Source organism: Photinus pyralis, unplaced genomic scaffold (assembly GCF_008802855.1).
Source record: "Photinus pyralis isolate 1611_PpyrPB1 unplaced genomic scaffold, Ppyr1.3 Ppyr1.4_LG3b, whole genome shotgun sequence".
Classification (NCBI taxonomy): Eukaryota; Metazoa; Arthropoda; class Insecta; order Coleoptera; family Lampyridae; genus Photinus; species Photinus pyralis.
This window is the reverse complement of record NW_022170510.1, coordinates 5,289,366-5,309,589: the sequence shown is the minus strand read 5'-3', so window position 1 is coordinate 5,309,589 and position 20,224 is coordinate 5,289,366. Positions and strand designations below refer to the sequence as shown.

The 20,224-nt window shown below is 35.9% G+C and overlaps 1 protein-coding gene across 1 annotated transcript in view; it reads right to left on the bottom strand.

Moving 5' to 3' along the window:
- The window catches only part of LOC116167039 (peripheral plasma membrane protein CASK-like), a 62,303-nt gene extending 43,478 nt beyond the window's left edge, over window positions 1-18,825 (bottom strand). Inside the window, exons 1-2 of the mRNA XM_031482276.1 lie at window positions 18,647-18,825; window positions 14,799-14,977 (exon numbers count right to left, since the gene is read on the bottom strand). Coding sequence (XP_031338136.1) covers window positions 14,799-14,977; window positions 18,647-18,825 — 358 coding nt within the window. The remainder of the gene's footprint in view (window positions 1-14,798; window positions 14,978-18,646) is intronic.
- Window positions 18,826-20,224: the final 1,399 nt, after the last annotated feature.

The window sequence follows — 20,224 nt, the reverse complement described above, 5'->3', positions numbered from 1 at the left end:
AAGGATAGAAATAACCAAATGTAAAAAATGCTGGGGGGATTCATAGCAGAGAGGTAAAGTGTGCCAGTGAGCGCGGAGATGTCTAAACTGTGGCGAGGGGGCTCACTATAAAGATAAATGCGAAAACCCCAAGAAGTGCGTGGTGTGCAGAAGCCGGAAATATATCCAAAGGAATGGAAACACTGGCTGGCACTGATCCCACCCAAGAGCAAAAAATGCATATAGACCAATTAGCCTACTCGATTTCGCAGGCAAAATATTGAAAAAGATCCTCAGGAAAAGATTGAAGACATTAAAGAACTATGCGGCGCTCAATCCCATAATGCCAAAAAAGAGGGACCAGAGCGTCCAAAGAAGAGTTCTGGCCACTGCAATCCGCCCGGCCGAAGTGTGGGTGGGGGCGCGTAAGTGGGGCAGTGGCGACAGAGGATATACTGGTGGCAGCGGACATAAGTCAAGCCAGAGCGGGCAAGTGAACAAACGAGGGGAAATGTATACAGTGGCAGTTAACGTGACATAAAAGAGAATCATGGACTAAAACCCTTACCCCGGATGTGAGACAATGGATAGACCGGGGGCATGGGAAGATAAACTATACGTTGACGCAACGCATTTCCTGACAGACCATGAGGAAAATGATTCTCCGAGTATTGCGGAAGCTATATTTTAGTTTTAACTGATTACCTGAGTTGAACAGATCAATTGTCAATGGTTATTTTAAGTCTAGTATGTTTTAGGGGGGTTACATATAGTGTCCGTTTTGGTTCGAGTTTAAATTTTGGTAACGGGAACGTTCCACCCACTCTTACATCTATCTACATTAATTACGAAGATCAACACCGGTTTCTTATTAAGACCAGACTCTTATCACCATGTTTGGGCCCGTACCCTCCTTACACCACACATTCAAACCGTTACCAAAATTACCAAAATCTTGTAATTTATATATCCACCCACTTGAAATACTTATAAATGTTGAAGCTCTTTTGACACCTATTATTATGAGTTTCGTCATTATTCTCATGGCTTGGTAAAGTAGATAAAAATGCCCCCTCGTAAAATGACAATTAAGTCATATAAATGTAATTTATAATTAATTCATCGGTTTATAACACCATTTTTTGAATGATCAATTTTAAAATAAATAGTTAATAGTTAAAGATACCTACAAGGCAATTTGAATTTGGTGCAAAAAGGATAATATTACACTTATAATGTATTGACATGGGCAAAAATACGTAGCAGCTGTTACTAGATTACCTACAGAGACGCTCTTGCAGTTTAATAATAGCAAATCCAAAATAACGCCTAGGAGCAATTGAACTTCTTCAAGTGAAAAATCGCACGTTTAAGATTGGAAGGAATTTCTGTATGACGGCGTTTTCAGATAAATTGAAATACGCATAGAAATGTTGCAGAAGGAAAATGTCAATAAAATGGACGTATATAAAATTTTAAACAGCCTATGCAAATTTTGTCTCTAAGGAACATCAAATCAATGAAGACGGGGTCGTTCGTTCATAAATTTTTGAGCAAATTAAACTGCTCAAAGGACCCTTCATATATCAATGCTATACGTGAATCTAATGCGATGCGCTGCTGTGAGTAGCTTGTTTCCAACGAATATTGACAAAGGAACCCTTTCACTGCATACAGTCATAACTTTACCTTGTTTATTTTGCTCATGCTTAATAAAAAAATAATACACGGCTGAAAATGTAAAGGGTGCATTAATTAAAATAAATTTGTGGTTAAAAATAGAACATTGAAAGTTGTGTGTTTGTATAGCGAGCAGGATTTGTCACGGATTATTTGCCAAACCAATCCTCGTTATAAGTCTCAAATTACTGCGGATGATTCATTAAAATTTCAAATTGTGTGTAATATCCACAAATTCCAGAGTGCGGTAATTATGTATAAACTTCTAACACAAAAAATGTGGGGTTATGTAGCTAATTCAACATTCAAATATTAAGCCAAGTTGTTCAATAACGGAACTAATGAGAATAAATAATGTGGAAATTCCTTAAGGGTAAGGTGAAGTTTATACAGTACGGGGTTTAAAGAGGAACACTCGATCAAATGAGCAAATACGCCCTTCTTGCTTCAGTTTGTTCTTGTTTCAAGCGCTTTCTTCTTACTTGGCCCAGTTGCACGTAAGTTCCACAATCGTTATTTGTGTTGCAGTGTCTCTTAAATTAAAGACACGCAAATCAAAATCAAGTATCATAGTAGAGTTCGATAAAAGTCCTGGTAATTTACATTGTTACATGGTCTGGACAAGGAGCTGTTGGCTGTGATTTTTGGTTTAGAGAAGTTCCGTACCATACTCCTAAGGTTATCATTCGTATTGACCACTTTGCACAGAAGTTTTTACCACAGTGCCGGCTCCAACGATCTATTGACCAGGTGGATTTTCTCTCTCAACGAGTTCGATTTTCAAATAGAGCAAGCTCGTGTTGGAGAGAAGCACATGCGCTTTCTCGGTTTCTCCCAAAATTAGGTATCTCTATAGACAAGAAAGAGCGGAGAGTGCAAATGACGAATGAATGTCATTCATTTATAGGCCGTTTCTGGTATAATTGCAGTGGTTAGTCGCGCTGCAGTTAATGCTATGAAGGGGGTTGCTGAAGAAGAGAAAAGGTTAGCATTAGAAGATGGTGACATGTATTCAGAAGGATGTCGTAGTAATTGTGGACGGTGCGTGGAGCAAAAGATCATACCGCGCACAAACCAGTAGCGGCCAGTGGCGTAGGGGGGGGGGGAGGAAGAAATAGAAATTGGGTTGCAGGTTTGCTGATGCTGGTAGTCATTTATCTATTTATTATTGTACAGGCGAATAGATTAGAACGGTATTTTATTTCTTACTGCTGACAGGCCCCTTTATTGCTTTTGCTTTAATTAGTCAACGAAAACTTTGAATAATAGGTTATTTATGGGCAAAAAACCAATTTTCGATAAAAAATTCAAAGGGCTGTAACTTTTGATCTATAGTCCGATCTTGGAACTGTTTGAAATTATGGACTCTACAGGCCACGTTCTATAACTAATTATTTTTTCCGGTCGATCTGAGCCAATTTTTTTTTCGGGCCAAAAAAAAGGCAGTGTATAACCTTCCTTTTTTACTAAAAATCGACTGCACCAAAATTTCTCGGGAAAAAACTTTTTCTTATTAATTTTGGTGCGTAGAATCCAAAACGATTCGTACTTTTTCGATTAGACGTCTCAATCAAAAGTTATGGGTAAAAAACCAATTTCGAAAGAAAATTCAAAAGGCTGTAACTTTTGAACTAGTAGCCCAATCTTGGAACTGTTTGAAATTATGGATTCTACAGGCCACATTCTATAAGAAAATTTTTTTCCGGTCGATCTGAGACAATTTTTTTTCGGGGCTCAAAAAAAGGCAGTGTATAAACCTTCCTTTTTTACCAAAAATCGACTGCACCAAAATTTCTCGGGAAAACACTTTTTCTTATTAATTTTGGTGCGTAGAATCCAAAACATTCGTACTTTTTCGATTAGACGTCTCCATCAAAAGTTATGGGCACAAAACCAATTTCGACAAAAAATTCAAAGGGGTGTAACTTTTGAACTAGTAGTCCGATCTTGGAACTGTTTGGAATTATGGATTCTACAGGCCACATTCTATAAGAAAATATTTTTTTCCGGTCGATCTGAGACAATTTTTTTTTTCGGGGCTCAAAAAAGGCAAAAATCGACTGCACCAAAATTTCTCGGGAAAACACTTTTTCTTATTAATTGTGGTGCATAGAATCCAAAACGATTCGTACTTTTTCGATTAGACGTCTCCATCAAAAGTTATGGGCAAAAAAATTCCTGTTTTTAAAATTTAAAATTCTTATTTTCGTCATTTCGTGAAAAGCAGGACGCAGGTACCTCACCTCAGTAGCAGTACTAAGTACCTGATACCTATTTGTTATTTTGGGCATCAATGTAGCGAATTGCCGATCGATGCCGAATAGCCAAATCGTTGACTGCCAACACTGATCACTCACTGAATAGTGAATACTGAATACTACAGAATATTTAGATTTTAGTGACTTTAGACTTTAACCAAAACCAAAATTGCTCTCTATATATACCTATATATTATTGCCTTATTTTAAAGTGGGCGGAGCGGATAGCGGAGTATTACCTAAATACCTAATAGCTATGATGATAACTCAATTCTTCGGGGGGGGGGGGGGGGGGGGGATACATCCCCCTCATCCCCCCCCCGTAAATGCGCCACTGGTAGCGGCTCGTGAGTTCTGAAAGGGAATGGGCACAAGTAAAATCTTACCTATCCCAGTATTGATTGAAGTTTTGAATGAATGTGCCAAAGGGTAGAAGATTAAAATAGGTACTTTTGACATTTTCATCATAATATTACATACCAGCATTAACGACAACTTTTCATATTCTTAATAATAGGCTTTTGCATTTGGATTTTGCAGGTACCAACTTTATGTGCTTCTGGAACAAGTCACTGAATGGGCGGTGTATTATCTTCTTCAACCGAAGACATTTTATTTGTAAAGACGGTTATTTTTATAAGCAAATGTCAAGTGACATTTCCATGGCAATTATGGAATTAGGAATAATCAGCCTACGCGTCCTTCCTTTAAATTCCTTGCGTGTGCTTTAGAGACTTGATCGCAAATTCATTTTTGATTGTAAAGGGTGATTTTTGGGGGTTAAATTTGTCAAATATGTTTGTCGATGTTTTCGGATCGGATCTTAGTATTTTAGAAGATAACATTTTCGTCAATTCGATTTAAAAATTCCTCCTCCCAAATCCCATATCAAACAGTTTCAGAGAGGAAAAAGTTTCGGTGCAATTACCCACTAGCAGACTGTAACCTTTCATGATAAAATTTGCATATTATTTCCTATGTATGAAACGAACAGGCATTTGCAAACAATGTAGTGTGATGTAAGTCATGCGGTTAAAATGCAAAAAACGAATTACATCACATCAAAACATTCACAATGAGCAACGACGCTTGCATTTTTATTGAAGTTGGCTTAAATTAAAATGAGTGAGTTCTAACAATGTCAAAAGCGCTCTAAACTACAATGATGATTGGTGGTGGAAAGATTAAGACAAGCATTTTGTAACAATATACGCTTACCAAGTTTGTCAGTCCTCATATACTGACGTCCCATAGGATTGAGATTGGTTCGAAAATGGGACAGCAGACAGTCTGCAGGTTATTAACAGGGTATTAAAATGGTAACCCACTTTTCTTACTACAATTAACAATGTAATTAAAAACTAACACCGACTCCTCAGATTCCACGCTCAATTATAGCTCACCAAAAATATATCATTAATTATTAACGTTGACTAACAAATGGCACTAATGAATAGAGATAATTTAATTTCTGTATAACGTGAATAAGCTCGACGTTCACATCTATTGCAAGGGGATATATTCCCTCTCGTATTTTGCTGCGAATTAATTTGAGTTAATTAGACACGATGCAGTGGCGAATAGGTGGATGTCGCTCAAAGAAAGTTAGAATGAGATTCGACAGCGTGTCAAGCTAATTGCTACAAATTAAATGTCGAGTATCCGAAGTTACGATCGATTTTTATTTCCTCTATTGGACAAGTGTGAAAATAGCACTAGTAACTTATATTATTACACTGAAGTGGAAGAGATAGTGCTTGAAGGACGAATATTAAACCAAAGGAGCATTTTATATATTAAGGAAGAATGAAATGTAGCAATAAACTGATAATTCAATAATTTTTATAAAAATCTCGTTTAGAGGCCATACAATCCTATCACACACGTATTAAGCACAAGTACTAATTTAAATAACAATTAAATATAGAAAGACAGTCTCTTCAAGCACTCATTACTATTTCTCACCTTAAAAAACGTAAAGTTCAAGATATTGCGGAAGTTGTTTATAATTGACAGTTACATTGGGAACTACTTAAGGATTAGGGACCAAATTATAAAAATTGGATGCTGGACGCCTACGGCCGGTATTATAAAGCCGTACTTAACTATGTCAACTAACAATGTTAAGGCATGTGATTGGATGTTTTTGCAAAGGATATTGTTATTGCTTGGCTTTATAATGCCAGCCGTTAATGTATCGACTCGATTTCTAACAGAATATAACCACATATTATTGCAAGAATGTGATATTTCATAATGTTGCGTGTAAAGCGAAGCTTGGATATGTTGTGTGGACTGCTTGCGATGCTTTTGTATAAGAGGGCGTTGAAAGAATATCTACCGTGTTTATTGATTAAAAATAAAAATAAAGTAAATTCTAGATCTTGTTTGGCGTGGATACGAAGCGCACATGTATTGTTGTTTCGAAGTATAGGTCTTGAAGGCGCAATAAACAAAGGAAGGCGTTGAACGATGGCGACAGGGAAGCGTTGCCTTTTGCCTTAGGGATAACGTCGATTGTTTGTCGATTAAACGACGATAATTCAGCTTTGGCGAAGGCGATGATTTGCAGCGACAAGAATGACGAAATTTTATGTTGCTAACGATGACAACGGCGAAAGCTTTTACGGCGATTTACAAATTAAATTCTTTGAAGGAATAACTAAAGATAAGACTTCTATTTTGGGGACGAAACACATAACCTAGTATGACCTAGTAAGCATTGATTATTGCTGTTCTACCTAGTGGCAACGAAACGACTATCCAGCCTCGCATTGTTTCTAAGAATTCGATGATTCGGGTTTTAAATTTATAATTTGTTATGACCGCTAAATCTTCTGTTGCAATTGTGGTGTCCAGTATATTCAGTACATTTTTCATTAAAGAAACGCTTAAAATATAAATTAATCTCTTACTGAAAACGGATTTTCATTCACTTTATTCTTATTATAACGTAAATTTAATTACGTGATTTATTTATTTACAATTAATTAACAATAAATTGCTACGTAAACAATGCCAATATGGACGTTTTAACGGGCTGTGTTTTCTACAAAAAAATCGTTATCGGAGATAAGAAAATTTTTTTCATTGCGCACGGGGGTAGATAATGGGAACTATATCATGCCTCTAAATTATACGTTATGGTCTCATAACGGTCGTAGAAAAAGTTTATAATATTCCTCAAGAAATCAGTCGAGTTTAGAGTGAAAGTCTCAGAACAATTGAAATTTGGGTGAAGGAGTTTCATTGAAGTTTTTGTGTATTGTTCGAGCATCCATCGATTCATCGTTCGTGTTTTGGCCAGGCACTCTAATAGGGTCTTCCTGAAAAAAAAATTGTAACTTTTTTGTGTCTTACTGTAAAGTTTATAACCTGTAATTAAACATCTCATATACCTACAAAACTTTTTTTTCTAATTGCAACATGTCAGGAAACAACATATAATATCGTAAAACTTTCAAATTTTGTCATGCAACCGACGACATGCCGATATTGGCCGAGCGTCGCTTACGTCACTACGCGGGTTGCCGATAGGGAGTTATATTAGTGCATGACACTGATAGGAGTTCGATTCGACTTATTATGGCAATCTACCATAAACTGAGTCCTGACTGGTTCGTAAAGGGGCAGTTAGATAGTCTGCCAAAGGTTGAAGTGTTAATGGTCGCCGCCTTTTTCTCGAAAAGTGAGTTTTTCCATGCCACTCGTTTGAGTGGAGTCAAAGCCCAGAAGCAAATCTGTTATGGTTCATAGGAAGTATAACATCCAGTTTTGTGTGTATAGTGCAAGGTATAGTGTAGGTACCTAATAAAGTATGCACCTTACAGATTTCAACGAGAAAATTAGGGTGTTGGATATGTGGAAGTGAAAATAGAGAAAAATGTGTGCTGTAAGGGCACAGATATGCCCAGAACAAAGTTCGAAGTAAATCATATTCTGAATTGCAATTACAATATTACATATCGATGGATTTTCGTCGATAACTGACTGAAAGTAAATCGACATGGCCCGTATGAATAAAAGTAAGCAAATGCTTATACTTGCAAAATTCAAAGTAAATACTCGTAAGTGCTCCTTCGCACTGGGCGACTTAGCAGCGCTTCTAAGCAGAAGGACAGGACGCACTGCAGCGCTGCTAAACCATGCTAAACAGACCAGTATGAAGGGGCAGTTACGAGTATTTACTTGAAGTATAAGCATTTGCTTACTTTTATTCATACGGGCCTATATGTACTTTAATTAATTAGAATCGTCTTCACAATACAAATGGGATGTCAAACTCGCGGTATCACGTCGAACTTTTTTCGTATATTTCCTGTTGGGACGTTTATATACAATTTATTAGGTTCGCAATGACTTCTGCTATCACACCCAGGCACAAATGCAATAATTATTCGACGCCTTTTTCCGTCAAAACGACGTTTTCTTTCTTTGAAGCGATTGTAAGCAATACTACGGCTGAGCGCCAACTTGCGTTGTGACGTCACAGCAACGTGGCGGTCATTCGAAACTTTTCAAACGCCGTTCATTTTAAAATCATGTTTGCTAATCACAACGATTTCTCTTGACAAAAAAATGAGTACCACTAATTTTTTTAATGTGCTTGGAGTTCATTTTCAAGGTTTTTAAAAAAACGCGGAAAACCCATCAATGCAGTGAAATTACGTTCCTTGTGTCCCGCAGAAGAGAGTAAAGAAAGAAAAGTGTTGTTTTGCCCGGATTGTTTGGATTTTGAACAGAAAACTGTTATAGTCCACTTTGATTGATAGAATTTGGTTATTAATTTGATTTGTGTGTTAAAATAAACATTGTCTGTGTTAATACACGTAAATCGTGTGTTTATTCGAACCCTTTAACGATCCAGATGGATGTCTCATGCTTAATAATGATTAATTTTGTTGATCCGTATCCAAAGGTTATTTCAGGTGTTTTCAAAATTTGTAATTCTTTTTGGAATGTAAGGAATTTGATCGTGGCCGTTCATTTTTGTCGAGCTATTGGACATACCAAGATTTATAACAGTCTTGAAATGAACTGATTTATAACAGTTAACATATTATTTAGCACTCACAAATACACAATTTATTAAACTCTTATTAAACGTAATTGGATTTGATTATATAGCAAACACCCCTCATTCTAGAAAGTTCTCGAACGCTTCCGAACGCTCCCGAGTATTCTAGAATGTTCACGAACAAACACGTCATATTTCCCGGAAAGATTCGCCTTCGCTCTTTATCGCCGATAACGAATCCTTCATGTCGCCTCAATGTCTATCGGGATTTCGAAAATATTCGCGAATGTATCTTGAAATAAAGTATTGCCAAGCTCTCTGTCGCAGATCTACTATCTACGAGAGACAACCGTACTGTGGTGAACAATGGCAACATTTCTTATATCCTTAAGAACATGTGTGCGAAGTTATAAACGATCGTTATTAATTATAAGGTGTTACTTTTTTATACATATAGTTGCGGGGGGATGATTGGGGGGGGGGGGCAAACCATTTGTCAGAACTTCGATGATGAACAAAAAATAGTGGCAGAAGGAACAATTAAATAAAGGGAATGAAGACAACTGATGGTTTCTTCTCCTTGGAGCTGGTGGTAGTCGTCCAGAAACTTCTTACGTACGCACAAGTCGAAGGCCATCAGAAGTACAGCCACACGGAAAAAATGGCCTTAAATTGGGATATGAAAAATAAGAATACGAAACAGGACAAAGACAAAAAAATACTTACTGGGTGTAAGACCCCTTAAGTAACGAAAAGGAAATCGGTGTGCAATTAACTTACAGGACTTTAAAAAATATTGTAGCTAGACGGTATACAGAGACAGAAAAAAGTCAAACGGCGTGAATATTCGATCTCAAAATAAATTCGGCTCGTAACAATAATTTTCTTAGAGCTCTAGTGACTTTAAAACGAGGCTCAGAAAATGAACAACAAACAAACGATAGATGACGCTACAAAGAAAAACAAAGATGCGACACAGAACGTAGAAACAAGGGCATGAACAAAGTCCATTAAATTACGGGGGATAGTGAAGGATTAATGGAGCAATAAAAAGTCCTCGTATGTGCATCGATGAGACTTCAGCGCATTTTTGGCGTGACGGATCAGTATTGCATTAGCAATCAGTATTTTATCAGAAAATTTTAATTATAAAATAAGGTTTATGCAAACATATATTTCTTTATTAATTTTCACGAACTCTAATAATAATTGGACGATGGTATGAACAGTACGACTCGTAAACCGAACAATCAACAGTGTAGTTGACCATTTTGCCAAAAACTCCGTCAATTATTGTTCCGCCATTCGTTGTCACTGTTCGGGGAGAGATGATCACTATATTGAATTTCTCTTGAAGAAATTTCTCTACCCGATTTCCGACAGTTAATGGGAAATTAAAGTCTCCCATAATCAAGACGTCTTCAGTTGCCTCAATGAAATCCCCGATCTCCGATAACGCTGCAATCAACAAGTTGTTGCCTTTACTAGGAGCATCAGTGGTTCAAATTTCAAAGAAATATCTCCATAAATAAGAAAGTTGGCATTGCGCAGTCACTGCGCATGCCTACACATAATTTTTACTATTTGCGAAATGTTTGCCTTTACTAGAAGCATCTGTGGTTCCAATTTCAAAGAAATATCTCCATAAATAGGAAAGTTGGCATTGCGCAGCGCAGTCCCATTCCGCAGGGACTGGGCATGCGCACACATAATTTTTAGTATGTGCGCAATGTTTGCCTTTACTAGAAGCATCTGTGGTTAAAATTTCAAATAAAAATCTCAGTAAATAGGAAAGTTCGCATTGCGCAGTCACTGCGCATGTCTACATAATTTTTACTATGTGTGAAATGTTTGCCTTTACTAGAAGCATCTGTGGTTAAAATTTCAAAGAAATATCTCCATAAATAAGAAAGTTGGCAATGCGCAGTCTGCGCAAAATAGAGAGTGCAATAAAACTGTCTGAAATGGGCAAATATAGACCATAGCAGCTATCAATTAGCGAAAACCCGAAGTCTCTAGGTGTCCCAGGGGCCGAGATCTCGATGGAACGGACGGACGGACGGGCGGACGCACAGACGGAAACACGAGTACATAAGCGTTACCTCAACTTCGTTGTGTTACGCTAAAAACCGCTCAGACCTGGATACGATATTTTTAACCAAAATTATACCACAAACTGTAAAACTCATCACCGTGTTATGATTTTGATTAGTTTTCACCTTGAAGTAGTTATCCTAGATAAGTCATATTAGTGACCGTAGTTAGGCAATGCCAAAAGTATATTTTATAAAAAAGCCATTCCTCTACGTCAATCGGATCGGCTTAAAATCGATATACGCACGGACAAGTTTTCAAGCGGCGTTAGTTATTTCGCAAATTCTAATTAAACGCAACCACTACGGGCTTAATGAATGTCCATTGCGCCAATAACTCGACAAGACGGAGATAATGCAAAAAACCGGACCTCTCTACGATGTCAAAAGTTTTTCAATCCGCCCAGCCAGCCAGCCAGCCAGCCGGACAAAGTGAAATGATAAGCTCCTTTTTGTTACCAAAAATGCGCTAAAAAGTGAAAGGTGAAAACGGAAAGGTGAATATAAGGGAAATAAAGTCAAATTTCGGTATAGTTTAAAATCACAAAAAATAAAAGGAACTCTAGGGAATAATACGCCACTGGTATAAAAACAAACAACAAAAACAAAAAAAATCCCTAATAATAAAATAAAATATTTACACGAACCTAAAAGAAAAAGAAAAGAAAATGTCATGCGGGGTTTTGAAAGCGCCAAAGCAGGTTGCTGGGAAAGAGATTTAAAAAAAAACTTAAGAGTTTGTGACTTGGTTTGTTTGGAAAAAAATGTATTTGTCAGTCAAGTGTTTATGTTTTTATGTTACACACAATGAATGAATGGAAGGCTAAGGTTAAGTTACGAAGTTAGAAACGGTTAGAAGAAGCATTTCAACAATATATGTAAAATCAAACGTCCACTCCTACCGTTATAATAGAGCGATTTCATTCTGAAAAGCTTATATTCTCAATTCAGACGTTTCAACGTAAAAATTAGCAAGCACAGCTCTCCAATAGGGGTAGGGGTTGATTATCTTTTATAATCGTTGTCAGGGGCTGTGGTAGAGTAGATGAAAGAATTCTATTTTATTGTGCCTTTTTTTAATTTCAAAAATCAATTTTACTAAAAGCTGTGCAAAGGAAAACTTTGTGTAAGTATGCAATGCGCTTAACAAATCATTGAATGTTTTGCTGTAATTGAATTTCATTTCAAAGTTGCCGGCGTACGTAGGTACAATGAAAATAAAACAAATCCAATAATGTTCAGAAACATTTCATTTACTTTGAAGAGAGTTAACCCGAAACTAAACATTAACAGATATTACGCGTTTGCTACATGGATAAAACCGAATGCGTTCACTAAATCCCATTTTGATTAAAAGGATCACAACTACGAAACGCGTTAATGGATATTAATAATCACTTTATATGAAAACGCCTAGGTACTTTACACTATTAAGTACAGCAATCCTATTATTTGTGCATCAAATGGTAACTGCGTAACACTTTTCAGGGTGTAGGTCTAGGGAAGTAGGAAAGAATAACGCTGTTTTCGACATTTTGTTCTAAAAACAGAAAGGTTGATACTTTCGTTATATTAGGGATCGTGCAGCTCTGAAAAGCTGCAAAGATAAACATAGTCAACCGAGAATTTTGCCCTTAAAATAAAGTTGCTTAATCTTCCCATAATTTGACATTATGTTGTAAAAGCCGTATTACGTAACTGTCATTTGGATTCCTCTGATAGTTGCAATTGCGTTGCGACATCTGTAAACGTTTTCTTTTTCCTAACACCTCAAATGCGAAAGCTTATTTCTACCCAAAAGTGACGCATTTTCTGATCAATGTTAATTACAAGTTTACCTTCGGAGTATTCAAATAAACCCATAACGTTTGACAAATAAATAACGAATTTAGTGAACAAATAATTTAAACTTACAAAATTTAATTAATGTCTTGGCTCGGGATAAAATGTTAATTATATACGAACCTTGAGATCTGGAAAAATAATAATACGAATCAGTGCCCATTTGTGTTAATTTTGTATTGTTCTCGGTCGGTGACATACATTTACACAAACGCTTCTCCTAATTTGTTATAAACAAGCTTGAGAAATGAATTTGTATAAGATGAATCACAATCGTTATTTTATCAAAAGCCAGTCGCAGTAATGGCATTAGCCACTCGCATTTGACATTTTCCTCAACGAAATTGGTACACCACTACGTCACCCGTCAACATACTAATAATTTCATTTAAACTATAATTATTTACCTATAAAAGTGTGGAAAATTACACATTACAAATAGGGGCATTTTACTAAAGAGTTTTTTATTACATTTTTCCCGAAATCATGTTAATATAAAACTCAAAACTCATTATAATATTAATGTGCCAATTTTTGACAGGACTCCTAGTCAGAAAACTGTTACTGCCACTATCATGGAAATTAAAATTTCCTGACACAAAGTGGGCTTGTAAATGAAGAAGGTTTCATGACTATTTCGGGAAAATGATCTTTATAGATAAGAAAAATTTTTCTTTGTGCGATCAAAAATGAGTTGCTTGTTTATCTATTGAATGTCAGCTGCTGCAAAGACATGGTTATTTAAATCATGAGCTCATGGATCTGCTACCTTTATAAAATAGTATATAAGACTCGGAGTTTATGATTTTTATGTCTTCTTTTCAGTCAAGGCTAAGTCGATGTAATTACACCTGGAAAACTCAAAATGAGAAACAAAAAAATGTACCATGATGAAAATATTTCAGTTACATTAAAAGATTTGGGTGTGGAAGTACGCTTATGTGGTTCTCGTGTAACACCCTGTATGAAATATAGTACGGTATTCAAATCAACTTGCTTTGTTGCCTTAGTGCTCTCCAGTATGCGGTCCAGTGACATTCAAGCAAAATAAATCGATCGGTTTGTGTTCTCAAACTGTAAGGGCAATTGTAAGTGCGAGACTTGAATGTAGTAATGTATTTATCCTGTCAATTGCTCTATAAATAGCTTTGTAGAAGTATGATTGTTGGTGTATAAAAAAATAAGCATCCGCAAATGTACTGCTCCCAGTATTTGTTTTGAATTATGCTCGTAATAGAGAATGAACAATGTTAATTATTGATGCATCAACAGTAAGTACTGAATTGAATACCAGATTAGATAGCGAGTTCTCCTAATTAAACATGAACAGTAATTAACACCACACCAGATAATAACTCATTGTAAGTTAACAATTCCTCATGCAACCTCTTTACATTATTCGACGTAAATGGAACCGTCTCATAAACTTAAACAATAATAAATATAAACTTTGTGAAGATTTATTCAGTATCTACTAAACACCAGGGATTAGCACAAAAGAGTTTCCCTTATATGAAGTTGCGACTTCTTACTTCTTTCACTTGGTAGTCCATCTTTTAGCAGCTCACGCATTTTAGAAGTGAGAGAATAAGAACGAAAATAATTGAAAAGTAAATAGTAAGTGATGCATTGTTCTTTAAGAACTTGCAATTACGCAGAAACTTTTCTATACAGCCACAATGGAATTCAATCTTGGAAAAGTGTATTTTCAGCGAGCGAACACTTGACATAGAATTGCAGGAGAAACTCACTCACTCACATAAATCTCAATTTCGTAACCTCCTTTGAATTAATTTACGCGTTCACCAACTATTACTTCCACTGCATAAATTAGCACATTCCGCATATGCTTTCTTCAAGAATTAGTCAAGGAGGATTTTGTGCGCAATGAAAATATGATAAATTTCAATTGATCAAAATGATACTCACCGAGGGCGTTTATCAAATGTCGGTCCGGAAGCTGTACGGCAACACCAAAACCGCCAAGTTTTACTGGAGCCGAATTTTCCATGGTCGCCAACAAGACACATTCTGGCTTAATATCTCGGTGTATAATATCGTTTTCGTGGCAGTATCTCAGAGCTTCCAGTATTTGCCTCATGTAATGACTGCAAAAAGGAAACTGTTAGTATGCATAAGTGAAATAAAATAAATGTGTAGAGAAATATATCCAAAGAGCTCCTGGTTATGGCGAATGCTATGCTCAGTTTAATTTTCATGCAATTCGCTTCATAACTAACGGATATGTCAAAAGGGCTTTCCTTCTTTTTTGGCTTACATTGCTAATTCACAAACCCAAATCTACAAATTTGATAAAGAATCCATCTGCAAATTTCATCGTTTTTGAGATATCGTGCTAACGGACAGACATCGCAAGGAGTTCGTTAATAATTGTCGATATACTTATAGCTAATAATTTCAGATGGAAATCGGAGAACCCCGAGGATTGTATAAACGGAAAACTTTCTACTTGTAAAATTATTCACCTAAAAGTAACGCTTTCTAACTTAGATTACTTCCAAAGTTTGACTTAATTGCAAAAACAGGAGAATAAATGTTTAGCCTCTGGTTTAGCCTTTATTTGTGTACTAAACATCTTTGTTTTTTTAATAAACGACGAGTTCGTCTTAAAAGAACCTTAAAAATCATTACATTAGTGTTTATTAAAATGAATTTTTTAAATAAAAATGCTAACATTGAAACTACGTCACCTAAACGTTATTTCGGGCTAAACAACAAAAACAATGACGTCAAAATGCTAAGAAAATGTTGTTATCAGGGCAAGTTTTAGATCATTATGATCCAGATAAAAAGGTAAAGCTAACATGCGACGCGTCAGCAAATGCAATCACTTTCGTGACATTTTCTTCCTTCCACAGAAATTCCTGACCTCAGGAATTGACTCGTATTAACTGAGGTGAAAATACTCAATACTACTTGCTAACTCAATAAGAGAAAAATAGAGTAGAATTTCCAACACGTTCCCAGATACTTCCAGTCTATTTATCCATCCTGTATATCTTAAACTAAATACAATTTAACCATACTGTACAAGCATGTTTTACACCAAGGAAATGAATAAATGTTTATCACCAAAAATGTCTTGTATAATTAACCGCAATTTTTAACTTATCACTGTAAGATATGCAAGCATCCGTATCCACCAAAAATTACTTTTCGTAGTTTATTTGTGATTTGACCGTAACTGCACTAGGTAGGTATCATTAATTAGTTTTTTTGTCATAAATTCACAATTGTTCTTAAGACGTCTTTATCACCGTATTGTAAATTCGGTGTATTCGTAAACATTGTCTTTGGATAAGTTATTTAATATATTTTGACATGATCTCTGTACCAACTTTACTTAATAAAAGTGGAACTCCATAATCACTTGAAAATGTCTTTTTGACATAACTTCTTGTTGCTAATTGATAATATAATAGTTCTCCGTCCGGCGTCTACTAAAATTTGATCATCAATGGAAAATTTGTTTCCAACAGTTTCAAATCAGCATAGTTTAAAATTGTAGAAAAAATGTACGTATTTATGTTGACAAAATCTTTCCGTACAATTTAATCTCTGGTTTTGATACTTTAAAAATAACTTGTCTAGTCGTTTGCTAAAAACTTACTATACGTTTGGTAAACGTTCTAAACAAATTTCCGATCTGATTTCAATTATGGCATTACCTCCTGCTACTAGGCAGATTGCGATTTCAACTAAAGTTTTCATTATAGACCCTTCGATTCTCATCATTCTAACGTTTTACTTTACTTAAAATGTGATCACCTTTGAATGTACCTTTATAATCTACTTTATACTTGTTTTCCTGTACTTTACCTTCATAATTCATATACATTAACACATTATACTCAATAATTTTGAAAACTCTTCAACTCTTAACTTCAGCAACTACAACAACCGAAAAAGAGGGCTCCTGATATGAACGCGTCACGCATAAGGATATTTAAGAATATGATAACAACTAACTAAAAAACTAAGATGGAGCATACGATGAAGGTTCGTGCAGGGCAGTTAGCTGAAGATTATAAACCACATGATAACTGTGTACCATGATCGTAAGCTTACTTCCCCGCACGATAAAATTAAAAGTAGCCAGAAAAGGCCAACAAGGAGATCTGAAAGAAAAGAAAACATAAACCTAGAACAAGCAGTTATAATTTTACTTAAAATACAATAAAAATTCATACCTCAAAAGAAAGTCGGCCTTACTACTACGACTTCTTGTAGCTCCATCCAAGTAACACACTTAGGTAATAAGGTATAAAATCTACTAAGGTTTTGTAATTTAACAGGCATACCCGTATCATCGATATGCAGGGAATCAGAGGAAAAGGGCGAGAACTCGTTGTGAAAGAAATAGCTATACTAAATAATGTTACGAACAAGATGACCAAGTTACACTTCGCTCCTCCTTATGAGTTCGAGGAGTTAGAAACGAAACACATGCTCACAAATGCCTGGTTGACTAATCGATTTCATGGATTACGTTGGGAAAACGGGGAATCTCCGTACGAATCGCTTCCTACCATCCTGCGGGCACTATTACCCCGATTCCTGATAAAGTGTCGGGCTGAGAAAAGGCCGGCTTTTTAAGAAAATTCGTACCAGGTTTATCTCCATGAGACCGACATAGCAATCCCTCACGCACTAAATGGAGCTTGCGAGCTACACCAAAATTCGAATGACCTGTCTACACTTCGGCCTCGGATAGCGATAGTTTTTTAAACTAAATTTTTTATTTATCTCCTCTCTTTATAACGGGCGATCAAAAATGAGTTGCTGTCGAGTCGCCTTTGGAAGTTCAAGTTAAATACAATTTCCCATGTAAACAAAAGTTCCAAAGGTGACTCGACAGCAACTCATTTTTGATCGCATGGTACACAGTGATATATATATATATATATATATATATATATATATATATATATATATATATATATAGATTTAAAAAGCGCTAAGGTGAGATCATTTTCACATATATTGCAGATAAGGTGAGATCCATTTGGTAAACCCGAGATCCGTTTTCGGATCTCGCCTTTTTTATTGTGTATATCGAGTCTATTAGCTCGGTCGATCATACAGGAAGCTAAATTTCAATTTTCGCCCGGATCTCAACTTTTAGGTTTTTGTCAAAATTTATACACGCGTAGTTCTTGAATGATCATCTTAGGGGGCGCTCCTTACGTTATATACAATACGTTATATTTTAAATAATGTGAGATCCAAATAAACGGCAACATTGTAAAGCGGTACTCTCACTTTAAAGTGCGATAGCAAATAATGAAAGAGGTAGATGTACTATGTGCGCTTTAACGTAAATAATTTGTTATCTGCTACCTTGTATGTATTATTCCTAATCCACGTTACGTTATAAGGGCGGATTTGTATTAAAGAGATTAAACTGGTGGATTGAGGAGAAATGTAGAATAACGTTTATTATATTTTAGTAAGCAGATTAAATTAATAATTAAAATAAGAGGGTCATAATGGATTGTAAGGGTATCGTAACTATAAGCTAGGAACACACCTACCACGGTGCCCAATAAGGGAATTTGGCACACTTTCAATGACCACTTGTATTTTGATCAAAAGATGTCAAAAACGTTATTTCTATACCAAGATCATCGGGAAAAGAACCACAGATTAATATTACAGCGCTGTCTAAAAAGAGAATTTGGTAAATTGTTTATGATTGATTTTACCAATTAGGTACCGTACACATTTAGGCAGAACGTACCACGTATTAACCATACGGCAAAAATTGGCCGTTCTGATTGGACCACGGCGAAACGCGGTACGTTTTGTCCAAGTTGGGTCCTAACGCGGTACGCTTTGTCACCGCTTTGGTTTTATCCTGATTTCTTTGGGTTTGGTGTTTACACATGATTGCCGGATAAGTTCGATATTTTTGAACCGAAATTGTCACCTCCATGATTTGAACCAATTTGACTAACCCAGGCATCTGTCTTAAAAAATGAACTTTTTGCAGATTTCGTTACGAAATACTGAACAACCTAATGGTTTACATGTAATCATAAGCAAATAACTTTAGAGTTCTTGTGATTGCTTTTTACCAACCACGCACCATAAGGTACTAGAAGAGAGATAAGAAAGCAATTTGATAATGAGTTCTTTGGATTTGGTATTTACACATGATTGTAGGATGAATTAGATGTTTTTGAACCAAAATGGCCACCTCCATGGTTTGAACCAATTTGGCTAACCAAGGCATCTTTCTTAAAAAATGAACGTTTTGCAGATTTCGTTACGAAATACTGAACAACCTAATGGTTTACATGTAATCATAAGCAAATAACTTTAGAGTCCTTGTGATTGCTTTTTACCAACCAGGCACCATACGGTAATGGACGAGAGATAAGAAAGCAATTTAATAATGATTTCTTTGGGTTTGGTGTTTATACATGATTGGAGGATGAATTAGATGTTTTTGAACCAAAATGGTCACCTCCATGGTTTGAACCAGTTTGACTAACCAAGGCATCTTTCTTCAAAAATGAACTTTTCACAGATTTCTTTACGAAATACTGAACAACCTAATGGTTTACATGTAATCATAAGCAAATAACTTTAGAGTTCTTATGATTGCTTTTTACCAACCATGCGCCATACGGTACTGGAAAAGAGATAAGAAAGCAATTTGATAATGGGGTTTGGTGTTTATACATGATTGGAGGATGAATTAGATGTTTTTGAACCAAAATGGCCACCTCCATGGTTTGAACCAGTTTGACTAACCAAGGCATCTTTCTTCAAAAATGAACTTTTTACAGATTTCTTTACGAAATACTGAACAACCTAATGGTTTACATGTATCATAAGCAAATAACTTTAGAGTTCTTGTGATTGCTTTTTACCAACCATGCACCATACGGTACTGGACGAGAGATAAGAAAGCAATTTGATTGGGTTTGGTGTTTATACATGATTGGAGGATGAAGTAGATATTTTTGAAACAAAATGGCCACCTCCATGGTTTGAACCAGTTTGACTAACCAAGGCATCTTTCTTCAAAAATGAACTTTTTACAGATTTCTTTACGAAATACTGAACAACCTAATGGTTTACATGTAATCATAAGCAAATAACTTTAGAGTTCTTGTGATTGCTTTTTACCAACCATGCACCATACGGTACTGGACGAGAGATAAGAAAGCAATTTGATTGGGTTTGGTGTTTATACATGATTGGAGGATGAATTAGATGTTTTTGAACCAAAATGGCCACCTCCATGGTTTGAACCAGTTTGACTAACCAAGGCATCTTTCTTAAAAAATGAACTTTTTGCAGATTTCGTTACGAAATACTGAACA